Source organism: Hippopotamus amphibius, chromosome 3, assembly GCF_030028045.1.
Source record: "Hippopotamus amphibius kiboko isolate mHipAmp2 chromosome 3, mHipAmp2.hap2, whole genome shotgun sequence".
NCBI lineage: Eukaryota > Metazoa > Chordata > Mammalia > Artiodactyla > Hippopotamidae > Hippopotamus > Hippopotamus amphibius.
The window spans coordinates 86,977,372-86,995,641 of record NC_080188.1 but is presented as its reverse complement, the minus strand read 5'-3'; the positions used below and the strand labels follow the sequence as shown (position 1 = coordinate 86,995,641).

General features: G+C 37.8%; 1 protein-coding gene across 3 annotated transcripts in view; it reads left to right on the top strand.

Annotated features, from left to right (window-relative positions):
• The window catches only part of PDGFC (platelet derived growth factor C), a 210,629-nt gene extending 193,817 nt beyond the window's left edge, over positions 1-16,812 (top strand). Inside the window, exons 4-6 of one of the 3 annotated variants that reach the window (XM_057728879.1) lie at positions 2,480-2,684; positions 7,323-7,540; positions 15,208-16,812. In XM_057728879.1, coding sequence (XP_057584862.1) covers positions 2,480-2,684; positions 7,323-7,540; positions 15,208-15,324 — 540 coding nt within the window. In that variant the 3' untranslated portion in view covers positions 15,325-16,812. Of the gene's footprint in view, positions 1-2,476; positions 2,685-7,322; positions 7,541-15,207 lie in introns of all 3 variants that reach the window. The other 2 variants (XM_057728880.1, XM_057728878.1) reach the window with 2 other exon arrangements.
• Positions 16,813-18,270: the final 1,458 nt, after the last annotated feature.

Sequence of the window (18,270 nt, the reverse complement as noted above, 5' to 3'; positions counted from 1 at the left end):
CATCCCATGATCAGCGATAACTTATTTTAGGTAGATTAACCCAGGGTTATGCAGCATAGAATCAAAGGAATAAGGAAAGATTGAAGTCAGGGAGACAATGTTCCAGGCTGCTAAGTATAGTCCATGGTTTTCAGTTTCTACCCAGGATCCGAGTAATGAGGATGAAAAGAAAGATCTGATATGACAGGTTTTTTTTTTAATTATAGCAAATGTTGTAATTTTTACCTGATCTCCAGAAAGAACCCATACTTGTTATAGAAAATGCTGAAAACATGGATAGGTATAAGGAAGAAAAGGAAAATCACCCTTTCTCATTAAAACCATAGATGGACACTCTTGACATTTTAGGCGCTTTTGACTTTTTTGTTTTGTTTCAATGTATGTGTATTGAAGTCGTGGTGTAATAATGCTATGTTTATATAGCTTGGATTTCTTATCATTTACTACATATTAGGCATTTCTTTTTTAATTAAAAAATCCTAGAGGACCTCATTGTTTTTAAGTGCAGTATATGTAGTTGATTTACAATGTTGTGTTAGTTTCTGGTGTACAGCAAAGTGATTCCGTTATACATATATTTCAGATTCTTTTCCATTATAGGTTATTACAGGATATTGAGTATAGTTCCTTGTGCTGTACAGTAGGTTTACAGTAGATCCTTGTTGGTTATTTATTTTATATATAGTGGTGTGTATCTGTTAATCCCAAACTCCTAATTTATCCCTCCCCCCCACCCCACTTCCCCTTTGGTAACCATACGTTTGGTTTCTATGTCTGTGAGTCTGTTTCTGTTTTGTAAATGAGGTCATTTGTATCATTTTATTTTAGATTCCACATATAAGTGGTATCATATGATATTAGTCTTTCTCTGTCTGACTGACTTCACTTAGTATGATAATCTCAGGTCCATCCATGTTGCTGCAAATGGCGTGATTTCACTTTCTTCATGGCTAATTTTCTATTGTATAAATGTACCACATCTTCTTTATCTAGTTATCTGTCAGTGAACACTTAGATTGTTCCATGTCTTGCTAGAGGACCTCATTTTTAATGCCAGTCTCACTATTTCATTAACTATTCCACTGTTGTAAATTTACATTGTTACTGATTTTTTGTTATTTTAAACATTACTATAATAAACATCGATCAACATAAATATTTTATTCCATACTATTCCTTTACCTTCCTCTGCAAATAAAAACATAAATAAATAAATTTTAAAAATTAAGCAGAGCATTTGTTCCTGTATTTATTTTACCTATTTTGATTTCAGTTCTGATCTACCACTCCTCACCTTTAGTCTACTTTACCAGTTGGGAGGGAGGGTGTGTCTCTTGTTGAACTTCTCCTGAAATTATTGCCTACTTTTGGTGCTTGTCATTTACAGTGGTTTATTTTAATCCATTGTTCAATACATAAGCATTTAGGTTGTTTTCAGTTTTTCTCCCTTTCCACACTGTGATGAATTGATATCCATGTGCACATAGTTCCACGTGTACACATAAAAGAATATAAACCGCAAAAGTGAATTACAGGGACAAATTTTCATCTCTAGTATCCCTACATCACGTACATCAACTAATGGGGCACCAATTGATACCCACTTCTGCAGGCAGAACAGAGAAGTTCCAGTTTACCCACATCTTTAGCAATCCTTTCTTTTAAGTGCTTGCCAATCTCCTGTAAGCGAAATAGTATCTCCTTTTTTGTACGTGAAATATCTCATTTTGTTTTTCATTCATCTGGTAACTAATGAATTTTAGCATGTTTTTACCTGTCTAGTGAGCCATTCAATCTTCTTGTCTGGAATTTGCCCATTTCCTATGTTGTTTTTTTCTCTACACTTTCTCCTGTAACAGGTATATGGTTTGCCAAGGTGTTCTCCCAGTATCTGTATTTTAACTCTGTTTACTAATAAAATTTAGGCAAATTTATCAAAGTTCTCTTTTATGGTTTGGGTTTTCTATGTTTTCTATCTTGATTATCTCCAATGTCAAAGGCTTTTCACTTATGTTTTTTTTTTTCTTATTCTTTATGGGTTAATTACCTTATATTAAAATTTTGACTGCTCTGACACTCATTTGTATAACTAACCAGGTGGTTTTCCTGAATGAGGAGGATGAAAAGTGGAAAACAAAAGAAAAATTTGGTAAATTCTGTTAAGGCTACATGGTTAAGTCCATAACTGAACCATGAAACATTTTCTGTTTGTGTAAACAACAGACACCCACGATGGTTTGTGGTAACCAAAGTAAATGTCTTGCCCATTGAAAATCTTTTCCCACAAAACTCCATCCAAGTTCATCTGCATGAAGTCTTTGCAAAGTAATTACTACTCACTGAAGTTGAATACAATTTCACTTCCTTGTGCTTTCAGCCTTAGTCTACCTACCTAACTTGGTACATGAGTCCAAAAGGAACACATTGTCATTTTTAAAACATTTGCCATCTGACATTGGATTCATTTTACTTTCAGCAGTTCACAGAAACTGTGAGTCCTTCCGTGCTACCCGCTGCAGCTTTGCCACTGGACCTCCTTAACAATGCTGTCACTGCTTTTAGTACCTTGGAAGATCTTATTCGGTATCTTGAACCAGATAGATGGCAGCTGGACTTAGAAGATCTATACAGGCCCACTTGGCAACTGCTGGGCAAGGCTTTTGTGTTTGGAAGAAAATCCAGAGGTAAGCTCTCTGTTCAGATTAGAACCTCATTTAAGTTTCTTAGCAGCTAATGTTTGATTCTTCTGCCATACCTTCTAATGAGGAGAGTTTAAATTTCTTCCACAATACATTTAAATAATCCACCTTCTTAACATTTGAGAGTATTTGCATATTAAATAAGAATACATATAAAAGGAGGCATTTACTTATAATGGTGGGTTTAGAAAAGAGATGCTTTTGCTGAAAATTCCTGTTATTTCTTTAATTCCAAAAGTAGCATGTTGATGAAGTCTCTGTTACATTTCACAAGAATCATTGCTTATTCAAACTTAATAATTGGGGTATATCGATTTAGAGATTCAAGAGAGATTATTGTAGCTGCTAAACCAGGTTTGGGGTTACAAAAGGAGAAAGCTGTATTAAAATCTTTATCCACCATTACCCCATAAGTCAGGATTATATTAATTTCCATTTCCTAAGCCTAGAAACTTTTCTAAATAATATGAAACATAACAATGGCTCCCCAGAAAACAGAACTATAGTTTCTAAGATGAGTCAATGTAAGAAAAGAATGGCCTAAAGGAACTCACACCATGATAATTTTTTTTTATATAAACATGCTTCTGAAATTATCACTTTTGACTCTATGAGCATATCTCCCTTCAAGGGTGAAAGTGTTGATGATTAAACTTAATTCCACATGGTCAAGAAATTGGAAGTAATGTTAACTGAGTTTGCTCTAAGGTCAGTTAAACTTGGAAAGCGTCACTGTCAGAGACAAATGGAAACGTAACTGGGTAATTATAACGCCGTCAGAAAATCTGTTTCAGTCTGGCAAAAACTTTGAAATCTACCCAGGGTCCCTTTAGAGAATGGATGACAGTCTGAAGAATGTCTATGGAAAGAACAATGTTTAGTTAATTGGAATGACCCACGGGGGCAGATTGCATCAGACTGCTTCTACATCTTGTCAGAAAGAAACCCGATTCCTGCCCTTTCCTGCTAGGAGCTGCAGCCCTTCTGATGAAGACTTTCATCTCAGCAGATCATGTTCGGACTTGCCCAGCCCGGTATTCTGCTGGGCCAGCAGCCCTGGTTTCCTCTCAGCAGTATTGGAAATCGCTGTTCACGTCCAGAGGCAGCCCAATCTTGTCCAGATGCTGAAAGCTGTTACATATTTATAGGATGTGATCTTGATGAATAACTCACCAGCAACACTTCCCTTCCCTCCCACTTAAGAAGGGAAGATGAAGATTTGCAAGGCTGGCTGAAACACCCCTGAATAGAGCCTTTGTTAGCAAATTTGAAGTAGATTATCATGTGGATCTGTAAGAGACAGAGGGAGTCACCCTGGTTCTGAGCTCAGATCTAGTGTTTTAACAGTCCATCTTGGCATGCGAGCCTGAAAAGCTCCCCCCTAGCTCTACCTGTGTGCCTGTACCTCTCACGTGGTGCTCAGTGAAGATTTGACCAGAGGCTAGGGTGTATTTAAAAGACCCAGAGCTGAACCAGATCTTTCAAATATTCATTTAACGCTTTCCAAATTGAAGCCCTTTGCAGTTTGCCAAAACTATTAACTTTTTAAGCATACAGTACGTGTGAGAAAAGCAGTGTATATTTTTGGAACTTTACATAAACTAAAATGCAGGTGTGGGATAACATCTCTATAGACAAAACCAACTCTTCTCCCAAGAGTCTTTCTACAAAGGAAGGAGGAGTCAAACGTTTAAAAGCTTCTAATTAGAGATTGAAATAGATGTTCCACAGAATAAACATATCACAGTGTTACCACATTCATCTTAAAAAGACCACCCTCAGGTTGCATTACAGTAATAGAATATCCTTGGGCTGAATATCCTAAAACAATGAACAATGACAAAGTAAAATGTGATCATTTTTTTTTCAACTGGTATTATTCTTTTTAGTAAAACTTGCAATATTTATGAATCTGATCAAGAAAATAGGCATTAGAAAAACAATTTTTATTGATAACAGGCATCAAATCTTCATTCCTTAGAAAGACAAGCTAACGCATGTATTGTCTTAGGAAGTAGTCATGAAAAGGAAATAAAGCGTCTGAAGGCTAAGTTTACTTTACAAATATTCTGCAGAGAGAAACTTCCATAATATTACAGTTAAGTTATAAAAAAGTATGTGTTGGTACACGAGCTCGCGCTCTCTCTCTCTCTCTCTCTGTTTTTTGTCTAAATGTTCTACATGATGTTTGGAGAATTTGTAACACCAGTCATAGTCACGTGACTTATTTTAATGAAGCTTAGATGAGTTTGAAGGCCTGGAAGCAGGAAGCATAAATTTCAAATGAGATATGCTAAATTTAAAGTCCTTACTTGTATGTTTAGCCCAGAATGGATGGCATGAATGTCTTTCCATTTCTTTATTTTCCCTTTTTCCTCTGGTTCTGTGTGTTCATTCATACCTTACTACTACAGAAAAGAAAAACCCATATTTTTTAAGTCAGGCTTAACTAGTGCTTAAAAAGGGCTTTTGACTTTTGTGTCAAACATGATAGATGAGTGGAAGCTAAGTTGAAAGTCTGTTTAAATTTTCACATTGTAGCAGGTATCATAACTTGGTTCACTTGGGAAATCCATCTAACCTTTTATTGTGATTAAGTAAACATTTTAAAGCGAACATATACAGTCTCATTTTCTAGTTTCATGAAATAGTATGTTTAAAACTCTTTGAGGTAGATGAATATCCTTTGAAAGCTAAGAGCTCCATTCACATTCTAAAGAAGTATAAATCTTAAATAAGTATTAAAAACTTTGGCAACTGGCTTTTGTAAGTGTGTGCCTGTTTTAGGTTTTCTTTCTCCTTGCCTAGATGTTAACTTCTAAAGAAAAGATTCAAAGAGGCTCATATGCAGCTTTGACAGTGAAAGCGCAGTATACACATAGACTATTAGTTCAGCAAAATGAAATCAGGTAAAATACGTGACGTCATTTAACCTAATTATCTCATTAAGTTTATTAGCGATAAGCTTGTCTTTAATGGCCCTCAAAAGAATGAACTCTTTTCCTCTTACATATTTAAGACCTTTACTTTCACAGGATCATCTTTCAGATGAAAGGGAAATCTTTAGATGCTCAAATAAAACAGTGATTTTCTATTGAGTTGGAGAAAATTTTTAGCTGAATAAGATGTTGAAATGACCTTATTGAATTAGCATGTCCTTGGTGTTTTGCTTACGTGACTAAGGTTTTAGTCAACCATATAGTTTACATGTGCTTATAATTTATAATTGCATATGCAAACCTGTCATATATTTCTTGAAAATACTTACATTGGCTTCCTTTGACATTTTAGAAAAACTTGACCACATACCCAAGGATAACATAGCTAAGAAAACAACCATTTGATTCCTGATTACCTTGTCATTTTAAAAGTATTTTAAAATGTTGGCACTTAATTTTTAAAACTTACGTAGTGATTTGTATTATCTGAAGCTACCTTTAACCAGGAAATATCATTTATAATGTTGCCAATATGAGTAAAAAGATATTTAACTGCATTTATTGTATTTTAGATAATATTCCTAAATTTTAATAAAAACTGTTTTTGAGGGAAAAACTCTGATGAATTATATGTTATTCAGAATTTCAATTTTTTTGGAGTATTTTTATTTGAATATTTCCAGGGGAAAAGGGAAAAGCTATGAAGCAGAAATTAAAGTCACATTAGAAATGCTTATCCTAATATTTATCAACTACTTCCTGTGTTATATATAAGTTCATATTAAACATGATGTGTTATTTTGATGTAATTTAGCTGAGGCAGTGTTGTTTTATAGTTAAAAACAATGGTTCTTTAGAATGTTCTGCAACAGTCTAATGAAAGGATATTTTGTTGGTCTTCACAAGTAGGTATTCTTTTAAAGAATAAAGGACAACATAGTTAACCAAGTTACTAAAAGAATGGAGACAATGGTTATAAATTAGACATTGCTTCCATCCTTCAGAAGGAGAGTTGAAATCTGAAGGAGTCTAGTTAAGGTAAATTTCCAAGTCCAAAAATTTCTCAACGTGCCAGAAGCAGTGCTTTCTAACAACTTCTACTCCTTTAACACATATCCCTTTTCTCACTCCTGGTCCACTCAGCTGTCTTCATAAATTCATTTTCTTCACGTCCTTTTCACATTCTATGATTCTTGTGGCCAGGAAGATTATAGAAAGTGGTCAGCAAGTTTCTGTACATCGTTGTTTTTTCGTTGCATGAGCTTGTCCTCCTTCTAAAAATTGCATTTGTTTTTTCATCAAAGCACACATTTTACATTCTATTCTTCCCTCCAATGCTCCCCTTGTTTACTTTTTTCCAAGGGTTAAAAGGTGTGGCCCCCTTTTTCTTTATAAAGTTTCCTATTTATAGCTGGTAACTGTTCTGTTGGCCCTGTCCTCAGCGCCACACAATGCCATCTCTTCATCGGTCCCTGAGTCACAAGGACGCTCTGTTTGTCATAAAATAGAAAGTCCGGCCTGCGAGCTTCATCACCCAAGACCTAGTTAAATAATTAGGGTTATTGTTAGGGTGATTGTTGATGAAATAGCTAGATTTCTGTATGAAAAAAAGAAAGAGCATAGTGAAATCCACAAGGCTCAGAGCCTGACCGCCTCTTCCTCTGCTCCCTTGTGTGCCTTGTAGTGGTGGATCTGAACCTGCTCAAGGAGGAGGTACGGCTGTACAGCTGCACCCCTCGGAACTTCTCCGTGTCCATCCGGGAGGAGCTGAAGAGGACCGACACTATCTTCTGGCCAGGCTGCCTCCTGGTGAAGCGCTGCGGCGGGAACTGTGCCTGCTGCCTGCACACCTGCAGCGAGTGCCAGTGTGTCCCGAGCAAAGTCACCAAGAAATATCACGAGGTATGGACGTCCCTTCCTTTCCTGGTTCTTTTGGGGGCTTTGTGTCCCGAAAGATAATAAACCAGCATCTCTGAAATGCATTTTGGTTTGGAAAGGAGATGTCCTCTTGGTGAAAACCAAACCAAACAAAACCAAGGTTTACAAAATAGTTCATGTTTTCATTTATTATTATTTTAATTAGGACCTTGAGGTCAGGAAACCAGACATCAAAGATTTAGAAAGTTCGTCCTCTGATAGCACATCATGGGTGCTCAGGGGAGTTTTTCTGTCTCATACACAAAAGAAAATGTGTTCTTCTGGGGAGGGGAGAATGGGTGAAACTATCCACCTTTTCAAAATATGAAGGGAAAATATTTTAAAGACAAATTTGGAGGTTAATTATGGTCTGTTTTGGAGAAAAGAGATCTTTGATATTTATTTTTCCTTTTGGGGCAGTTCAGGGGCATAAATTCCAAGAGACATATTCATAATTATACTTCCTATTATTCATCATTTATATCTTCCTGTTGTTCATGGTGCCCCAAATAATATGTTAAGTCTTTTATGGATTCCTCATTCTTCTCGTTATTGTATGGGATTAAGGAAAACACAGTATGAAGTGTTAGTAATTATTGTTTTTCACAGCCTTGGGAACCATAGCACTTGCACATTTCAAATTTTCATCTTCCCTGGTGATACCCCCTGCCCTCTTCAGCAACACGTAGCTTTCATATCAGGAAGCAAACCCTTCTTGATGGGTCAACTTCACTTTTTACAAGACGTCTTTTACAAACTTTAATTTTTACAGAACCAAGCCAACATCTGCCTCCTGACTTCATTTCAATATATGGCTTCATTTGTTTTTATTTTTTTCTACTAAATAAACGAATAACACAAAATAAATATTTACTTAATAAATGAAATGATTTTTCCTGTGCATCAGTGAAACCGTCACCTGTTGGGTAATCCGAACATGTAGTGTCATAAACTGCACTCATGTGGTGTGGTTGCCTGGCTCTTGTCTGATACTGTGTTGGCAGCTGATTAAGTGGGGAAAAAGCTGCGAATTCCAGTCTGCAAGGTCCTGTTTCCATCCTAGATCTACCATTAACTTGTAACCATCTGCAAGACACTTAACCTTTGTAAAATAAGTGCAAACTATGATCGTCTCTCAGGTTTTTCCTAGAGGTGTTATTCTCTGACAATTGTTAGATGGCAATTTTTAGAGGATAACATCCAAAACTGGCAGTCTGGGATGAAAGGACTGTTTCCTGCCATCCTCAAGTTCCACTTTCATTTCTATGCCACACATGTCTAAAGATCCTTGTGCTGGGAACAGCCTCTGCTCCTGTTCAGGAGGAGGTCGTCCCAAGCTTGCCGGACCCCCAGCCCTCCTCTGCCTGGAGGATGGCTTTGCTGCTACTTTGAGAACTGGGAGTCTAGTTGAGAAAAAACCCTTAATGAGGTAGTTTTGTTACCGAACCAAACTTGGGTCTGCTCGCCTGTGGGTAGTAAAGCCAATCTACTGACACCAGGTTGTGGTCAAGGAAAGTGCAGCATTTATTCAGCCACCAAGCAAGGAGAAGGGGCAGCTCGTGCTCAAAAGACCCAAATTCCCCAATGGGTTTCAGGGAAAGGTTTTTAAAGACAGGGTGAGGGAGTGGGGTTGTGGCGTGTGTGGTCAGCTTGTAGATATTCTTCTGATTGGTTGCTGGTCAAATAAGCAGGAGTCAACATCATCAACCTTCTGGTTCCAAACTCTCTGGGCTCTACGTGCTTGTTGGCAGCATGCAGTTAACTTCTTCCACCTGGTGGGGGTTTCAGTATCTGCAGAACAGCTCAAAGGACATGGCTCAGAATATTACCTATAGTCCTTGTGGAAGAACTAAACGTCCTTGACTTTGCTTCATGGTTAAATTATTATTATTTTGTCTTGCCTTCCTGTTTTTCTTTCTTTCTGCATTTTCTCACTTCTCTGATTAAATTTATTGTTTGATTAGAGTTTTTCTACAGACAAAAGACAGCAGAGGACATGGTGGGGGGTCTGTTCCGGGAAGGCCCCATGGGCTCCTGCTCAGTTACAGCTCTAAACTCCATGATCAGCTCTAAAGCACTTAAGGCATTCAAGTTAAAATGCCTTAAAGGGTAGGCAAATATTAGAGTTGATTGGTATAATGTAGAAGAATGTGATGGGAGTAGGAGTTAAATTGCAGTGATCTTTTCACACCTAAAATCATTCAATTTTGATCTCTCTAAAGCAGGTACTTACTAAGCAAAGTATATTTGGGGACCTGATTTAGCCAACAAATCTTGGGTTTATGACCCACCTTGCTAAGAACTATAAAACCCAGAGTAGTCTTATAAACTCTTCTAAACAAGCTTATCAGATGCTGAGTCCCTATCATGCTTTTGGGCAGCTGAATCAGCCCTCAGATCAAGTATATCCTCTACCATCCTACACTTGTAAATTTCTTTTCAAATACCATTAGGTTTAGGATCATCCAGAAAGTTGCCACAGAGTGTGCAGTATCTGTTTTAAAGTCTGAGATAAAATTCGTGTGCGGGGAAAGGCCATGGGCAGTGCTTGGACACTGACTGACCTCCTTCCAGAATTGTATCGATTTATCCTCTCCAGTCATCATGTGAGGTTGATTATATTTATGTCCATACTTACAACTATGGATGTTTTACCTAGTTGTATGACCAGGGAATGAAAGTTTCCCACAAATATCTCTCGTGTGTGTGCAGAAATATAATCATATGGTTACTTATTCTACATTTCTCACAGGTATCTCCAATACAATCACATCTTAATTTTTTTAAATGTTTTGTGGGAATTGTAAAGTTTCCTGTGATAGTCTTTTTTTTTTTTTAACCATCAAATTAGCCTATGAAAAAAGGATAATTTGTTTCATGTAACTCATGATTTCTGAGGCCTAAATTTTTCTCAGTCTTATATTTTGGAAGTAAGTTCTAAGTCTAGTACTACTCCTAAATAAATGAAACTTTTTAAAAACATAAGTTGAAATAGTTCTTAAGTCATTGAATAACATTAATCTGGATCTAGAGATTTAACTCATTCAAAGTTAAGCCCATCTTGGGCTTTAATTCTTTTTGATGATCATTGCTCCAATTTTCTGTTTAAAGATTATCCCACTTCATGGACAAGGCAGAAGCAAAGATAGAGCTTAGAAGTTTTAATTTTTCTCTCTTTCATCCAGCTCTATTATACCAGCTTCCCTACATATTGAGCTGAATTGTATGCATTTGTGTCACACAAATATAACTAAATTATTCCCTCTTTTGCTTTCTTTTAGCATTGGCCTTGGGTTTTGTTCAACCATTGTGAGTATCAAAAATAAGTTTACAAACTTAGAAGTCTCATAAAATATAACATAATGAGGGCTTCCTAGGTGGTGCAGTGGTTGAGAATCCGCCTGCCAATGCAGGGGACACGGGTTTGATCCCTGCCCAGGAAGATCCCACATTCCACAGAGCAACTAAGCCCATGCACCACAACTATTGAGCCTGAGCTTTAGAGCCCGTGAGCCACAGCTATTGAGCCCATGTGCTGCAACTACTGAAGCCCACGTGCCTAGAGCCCATGCTATGCAACAAGAGAAGCCATGCAGTGAGGAGCCTGTGCACCACAACGAAGAGTAGCCCCCACTCACCGCAACTAAAAAGAAAGCCTGCGCATGCAAAAAGGACCCAACACAGCCAATAAAATGAATTAAAAAATAAATTTACTTTAAAAAAACATAATGATATTAATGTTATAATGTTTTAATATAATATTATAGCATAATAGTATCATTAAGATTCTTACTACTTTTATATCAACCAGCAAAATAAATAGCTTTATTGGAAGCTATTTTAGCCAAAACCAAAAAATGTTTTTCCTTTATTTCTCTGTCTCCCAAATAGGAATTTTCAGAAAAGCAAGATGGGAGCTTTACATATGTATAAAGTTAGATGTTATCTCTTTCTTGAAACATTTTTTAGTTTCCTGCCAATCCCAGCATAACTGTAGTTCATCCTCCTGCATGTGTAGGACTTTAAAGATACCACTATTAGAGAACTTTTATTATTTTGTAATTGTTATTTATTTGTATTTGTTTTTCCCAAATCGAGAACTGAGAGTGAAGATCCTGTTACAGCGTAGTGCTCAAGAGCAGGGACTCCAAGGCCAGGCATGCAGGGTTTGAATCTGATGTTTTTTGTTTGTTTGTTTGTTTTTAATTTATTTTTTTATTTTATTGCCCTGTTGGGTCTTTGTTGCTGCAGACGGGCTTTCTCTAGTTGCGGCAAGCGGGGGCTACTCTTCATTGTGGTGCACAGGCTCCTCATTTTGGTGGCCTCTCTTGTTGTGGAGCACAGGCTCTAGGCGAGTGGGCTTCAGCAGTTGCAGCACATGGGCTCAATAGTTGTGGCTCATGGGCTCTAGAGCACAGGCTCAATAGTTATGGCACATGGGCTTAGTTGCTCCGCGGCATGTGGGATCTTCCTGGAGCAGGGATCAAACCTGTGTCCCCTGCGTTGGCAGGTGGATTCTTAACCACTGCCCCACCTAGGAAGTCCTGAATCTGATGTTTTTTAGCTGTGTGACTTGGAGCAAATTACTTCATCCTCTGTACCTCGATTTCTTCATGTGTGAAGTAAGCTGTCCACGCTCATGCCTTATTATGAATAAGACTTAGAACGAGGTCTGGCCCATTTCAAGCCCTCAGTATATACTAGTGATTATCTCACTCAGCTTTATTTCTCCCTGTGCCTAGCCCTATGCTTTGATTAAAGATTTAATGAATTTTGCCCAGAGGTACAAACATATTCTATTTTTGGCAATAAGATCTGCAGGAGACTCTGACATATTTGCTCCTTTTTCCCATTCTTGATCAGCCTAATGAGTCTCACCTCATTTATATCCTCATACATTTAGTTTCATTTTTTTGTAACACATATTCTTTTCTTGCATAGATCTGTTTTTTGGGGGAAATACCTATACCATTCAATTGCCTTATTCTAGTAGTGAGTCCCAGCGCCCAAGGTTCTGTGCCACCCACAATTTTGGGCAACAGTACCCCTGCATCATTTCTTGATGAATCTTTCTGTGCCTGATCTGTTCTCTTCACAGTCTGGTTTAAGCTCGTACCTGGATTACTTTTTCATGGACTCTTAATTTCAGTTTGAATCTCTTCTTCAACACTTTTGTGAGATGTGCTTCTACCTTGTTTCTTTTCTGTGTCATAAGCTGTGTCCTAAAAACCAAATTATCTTCTTTAACATTATCTGGGACCTGCTAATCATTTTCCAAGTCTCTCTTTGTCTTCCAAAGTCCAAACTTTCAAAGGGAATTAAGAAGGAAAATACTAATTGTGACTCCCCTCCCCCCCACCCCCGGCACCACGTGCAAGACCTTAACGTCACTGGAACATCATGAGATTCTTCTGCTATTTGTAAATATCCACACGCATCAGTGGATGAAGACTAGGTGTGGGGAGGGGGCATTTATTTGGTGCCTGCATCTTGCAGAAGCACTACAGAGGGAGGAAAGACTGTAGGATTGCAGCCTAGCATAACTGACTGTCAGGACTGTATATGGTGGCCTCTCTAACCATTACCTTTCATAATCATTTTTTCCCCTGCCAACTGGGAAAATGTATACAAGTGGACGTGGGAATTAAAGACATTGTCTATGCCAGTATCACCATGTATCTATCCACCCAACCTCATTCCAGAAGCCATCTGTAGCAAGAGTGTGCTAATAAGGTATAGCACCAGCATCTTAAAGAGTAGTTGGTTTGACACCACCTTATGTTGGTCGAAAACAGCAAATCAGTACCAACACATAAACCACATTCAATCCTCATTGGGTTAAGTTTCACACGAAAATAACAGTCTTAGGAATTTTCATTCTAGAATCGTGAAATGTAATAGATAGAAAATCTGCTTGAAAAGTTTACTATTTCTCATAGTTACTATAAGATTTTGCAGTTTATCTCTCTAGGAAGAAAGTTACTAAATAAATAGAGTGTATGACAAGCTATAGTCTGAGTCTTGATGAAATTAGTATCTATCACTCTAACTTTCATAATTCCTGTTTGGCAGAAGTACAGATACTGGCTGTATCAGTCATTCTCTCTAAACTTCTGTTCACTCATGTATAAAATAGGGGTAATAATGGTATATTACTTCATAGAATTCTTGTGAGTTAAAGTGTGTAAAAACATTATTAGAGCGCCTGGCACCCGGTAAGCATTCAAAAAATGTTAGCTAATTAACCTTTGATATGACCACATACTCCAAATGAGGGACCATTCTCTGTTTTTTCTCTTTTAAATCTTCAAGTAAAACAGTCATAAAACCTGACTTGTGCTTTTTTGGATTAATGAATATTCCCAGGTATGGTATCTTTCAGAAGTTGCTCTATGAAGTTATCCGTGTCAGACCCAGAGAGTAGAGAAACTAGACAACTTCATATTATTCTGTGATCTGGGATTTGTTCATAAGCCAAAGCCACATAATTTCTAAAACTTTATCATTTCTGTTATAAGACCTAAAATGTAATATACGTCGAGTAGTTAGTTCTTATCAAATACATCAGATAATCTCTTTTAGAATACATAGCTATGTCCTTTTGTCAGAGTGTGAAAAGAGTGTGTTTAGTATCAGTGTCTATTTTGCTATATTTCTGTTAAAATCTCACCTATGCAAACTGCAAATAACTTCATTTAAGAGAGGCGTTCTTGTTATTCTTGCCAAACCGTATACAACACAGTAGGATCCAGCTGCAGAAAGTTAGCTGTGACCGAGGCTGATGTCTACGGAGTGCATCTAATCCATCTCATCAGGTTTATAGAGGACTTGACGTGTAGCCAAGCACGTTAATGAGTAGCATAATTGAACAGACTCAGCTGCAGACAGATCGTGTTTCTTTTCATAGCATCGCACTATTTGCCTGCCTTGCTTCAAGGATAAATATTTGCTAAGCATGTGAATAAATGAATGGGTGAAAGAAACCAACAAACAGGAAAACAAATTGTGCAGTAGTGGTTCCAAAACACCTAACCAAGGTGAAATTCTCTCTAATGCGGTTAAATGCACAAAGGAAAGAGGACATGATAGGTCTTTCAATTTGAGGACTGCTCTTTTTTTTTTTTAATTTTTTTTACTGAATTATAGTTGATTTACAGTGTTGTGTTAATTTCTGCTGTCTAGCAAAGTGGTTCAGAGAGATATATATACACACACACACACATACACACATTCTTTTTCATATTCTTTTCCATTATGGTTTGTCACAGGGTATTGAATATAGTCCCTGTGCTGCACAGTAGGACCTTGTTGTTTATCCAGCTAGATATAATAGTTTGCATCCAAACTCTCAATCCATCCCTCCCCCTTGGCAACCACAAGTCTGTTATCTGTGTAAGGACCGTACTTTATCCTGAGCAGCCTCCTTCCAAATTGTTGATATTAAAAGGCCCTTCCTTTCATGCAATGATGATCATTTGTGATTTCTTTGAGGGGTAGGGGAATATGTTCATGGTGTCTTCAGTAGTTAAAAATTAAAATGTTTAAGTCACTGTTGGGCCCCGAGATTCTGTTCTGAAATTGACCTTGTCCACGAAATCGAAAGTTGCAGACGTGGCTTGATTTTAAAGGTGGTTTCCATCGTTCCTTTTCAGGTCCTTCAATTGAGACCCAAGACGGGCGTCCGGGGGCTGCATAAGTCCCTCACAGATGTGGCCCTGGAGCACCACGAGGAGTGTGACTGCGTGTGCAGGGGGAACCCTGGGGGATAACACCTCGCAGTGGCTCAAGGCTGCCACTGTGACCGAACGCTCGCCTTATCTCCATCCACAGTCCGGCCTGGCTGTTGGCTCCAGGGCCCTTTCATCTTCAGGATTTACAGCGTGTTCTGAGAGAGGAGACACCACGCAGAATTAGGGGTCGTGCTAAGGCCCTTTGGAGAGAAGGCCCCAGGACAGGAGAAAAGTCCTCACCGGGAAAGGAATGAAACTTGTAGATTCCTAGTTAGTTGCAAAGTCCCCACGTGCGCCCTTGGCTGCTTCTGTGTCTCTTGTCTGGATGTGGCCTAGGTTTACGTCAGCACAGGAAATACCGCCCATGAGCCCCTGGTTCTATTGCCTTGCTTAACTTTAAAGCCCCCTGCTCTGGGCCTAAAATCACAGAAATCTGGGATTGTTTCTTATACTCACATATATAAACCAGAGTGTTCTAAGTTCTACCAATGTGGGTTTTAAAAAAGAACTGTGTTTCCATGAATTAATCTTGGTCATACTGATAGGAAAGACTGGATTTTCCGTATTTCTTATTCAGAATTCCACCATTTAGAAGAAGAGACCTCCATGCATGGTTTGGAACAGACAAACCTGAGAAGAAGAGTGGCCTTATCTTCACTTTATAAGTTGGTTTATTTGTTTTATTGTGTACATTTTTTATAGTCTCCTTTTGACATTATAACTGTTTGCTTTTCTAATCTTGTTAAATATATCTATTTTTACCAAAGGTATTTAATATTCTTTTTTATGACAACCTAGATCAACTATTTTTAGCTTGGTAAATTTTTCTAAACAGAATTGTTATAGCCAGAGGGACAAAGATGATATAAAATATTGTTGCTCTGACAAAAATACATGTATTTCCTTCCTGTATGGTGCTAGAGCTTAGATTGATCTGCATTTTAAAATACTGAATTGGGAAGTGGATAGAATTTGGTAAGTTGCAAAGACTCTTGGAAAATAAATAATCATATCTTCCACTCCTCTTACTGGAGACACCAGTAAGAAGCAGCATATTCCCATAGACCATATTCCCATAGATCCAGGCATTACTAACCCCTAACCCTTATTTCGGGAAATGTGAGCCTAGCTCAGAAGAACATAAAGCACCTTGAAAAAAGAGACTCAACAGCCTCCTGACAAAGCGTGCGTGGCTGTCCTGTAGGACCACATCCTATTTATTGTGATGTTCTGGTTAGATTGTCTTTAAACTCTGTTCCATACACTTGTATAAATACATGAATATTTTTATGTACAGAAGTATATCCTTTAACCGATTCACTTATTATACTCTTTGGCAATTGAAAAGAAAATCAGTCAGATACTTTGCTTGTAAAATGCTAATATTGTGTCTAGGTTATGTGGTGACTATTTGAATTAAAAATGTATTGAATCACCAAATAAAAGAGTGCAGCTATTTCGGGGAGAAAACTGAGTGTGTGTTTGAAAGGTTTGTCTCTTAAATGCCAAGAAAATTAAAGCGGCAGAGTTTTGTGTTACCATGGTTTTTATCATGCAAAAGCCGATATCAATTCGAAAGACAGGCAGAAAAGTGTCCATTTCTGGTGAAACTTTCCTGCCTCTGGACTCCACTACTTTTGAACAGTAGTTTTCTTTTTCTCAATCATCTTGATACTGAGTGCTGGTAAATTAAATTGCAAATGACTTGGAAGTTGTGTGTGATTAATGAAATGCTTGATGATAGCTTATATGGCAGTATGAAGCTAGGGGGTGGGGTGAGGGGAGGGAATCCTTTAGCTTTCCACTCTTGTCTTCATTTTCAATGGCTGATACTAGAAGGGGGTGAGCCCAGATCCATCTGGCGTGTGGATCCACATACTTTACAGAGCACTTCTCAAGGTGTGGGCCTCAATTTCAGACCTAGATCTCTATGCAGGCTGCTGTCTTCAGCACCTGATCCCTGCCTTTGAACTTGACTGGGAGCCATCTAGGTCCCAGACTCTTCTTCCAGGCAGTACCCTTTCCAGCACTATTCCACCTGACAGTCCTACCCTGCGCAAAACCACGTGACAGACAAATCAATAAAATGAGAATACATGCTCTGTCTTATTGACTTATTTTCATAGTTTTGTCCCAGCCTCCTGGAGGCTGACTAGATACAGCTCAGCTACTCCCATGGAAGGTCTAATGTAGTGTCTCCCTCTGGGCAGTTGACAATTCTCATTAGCATACTCAAAATGCTGTGAAATCTAATAGCAGTGACCTATGGAACTGTGTTCAATCCAGCATTTCCAACTTTTTTAAAAAATTTATTTTGTTAAAGTATAGTGTTGTTAGTGTCTGCTGTACAGCAAATTGATTCAGTTATACATACATATACATTCTTTTTCATAGTCTTTTCCATTATGGTTTATCCCAGGATATTGAATATAGTTCCCTGTGCCATACAGTAGGACCTTGTTGTTTATCCATCCTATGTATAATACTTTGCATCTGCTAACCCCAAACTCTCAATCCTTCTGTCCCCCACCCCACACCCTTGGCAACCACAAGTCTGTTCTCTATGTCTGTGAGTCTGTTTCTGTTTCATGTGCTAGCACACTCTATGCAATGCTGGTCCTGCACTCATCTCTTTCAACAATTTCCTCCCATGTGCATAAAAATGTTCTTTATACCCTTCCGTACTCTGCTTCAGAAAGCATTTGAACAGCCACCTACACCAAATTCAAATTCTTTAGTAATTCCTAAGCTGTTATAGTAATTTTTATTCAGTTTAAATCTATAAAAAATTTTAGGAAGACATTTAGTATTTTGGTAGGAATACAGCTTTAAAGATTAATAATTTTATTTTAAAACTTATATATGAAATCCCAGCTAGTTTATTTTAAAAAACAGAAATAGGAAAATTGATACTAAAATTCATAAGGAAATGCAAGGGACCCAAAATAGCTAAAAAATCTTGGAAAAGAACTACAGAGTTGGAGG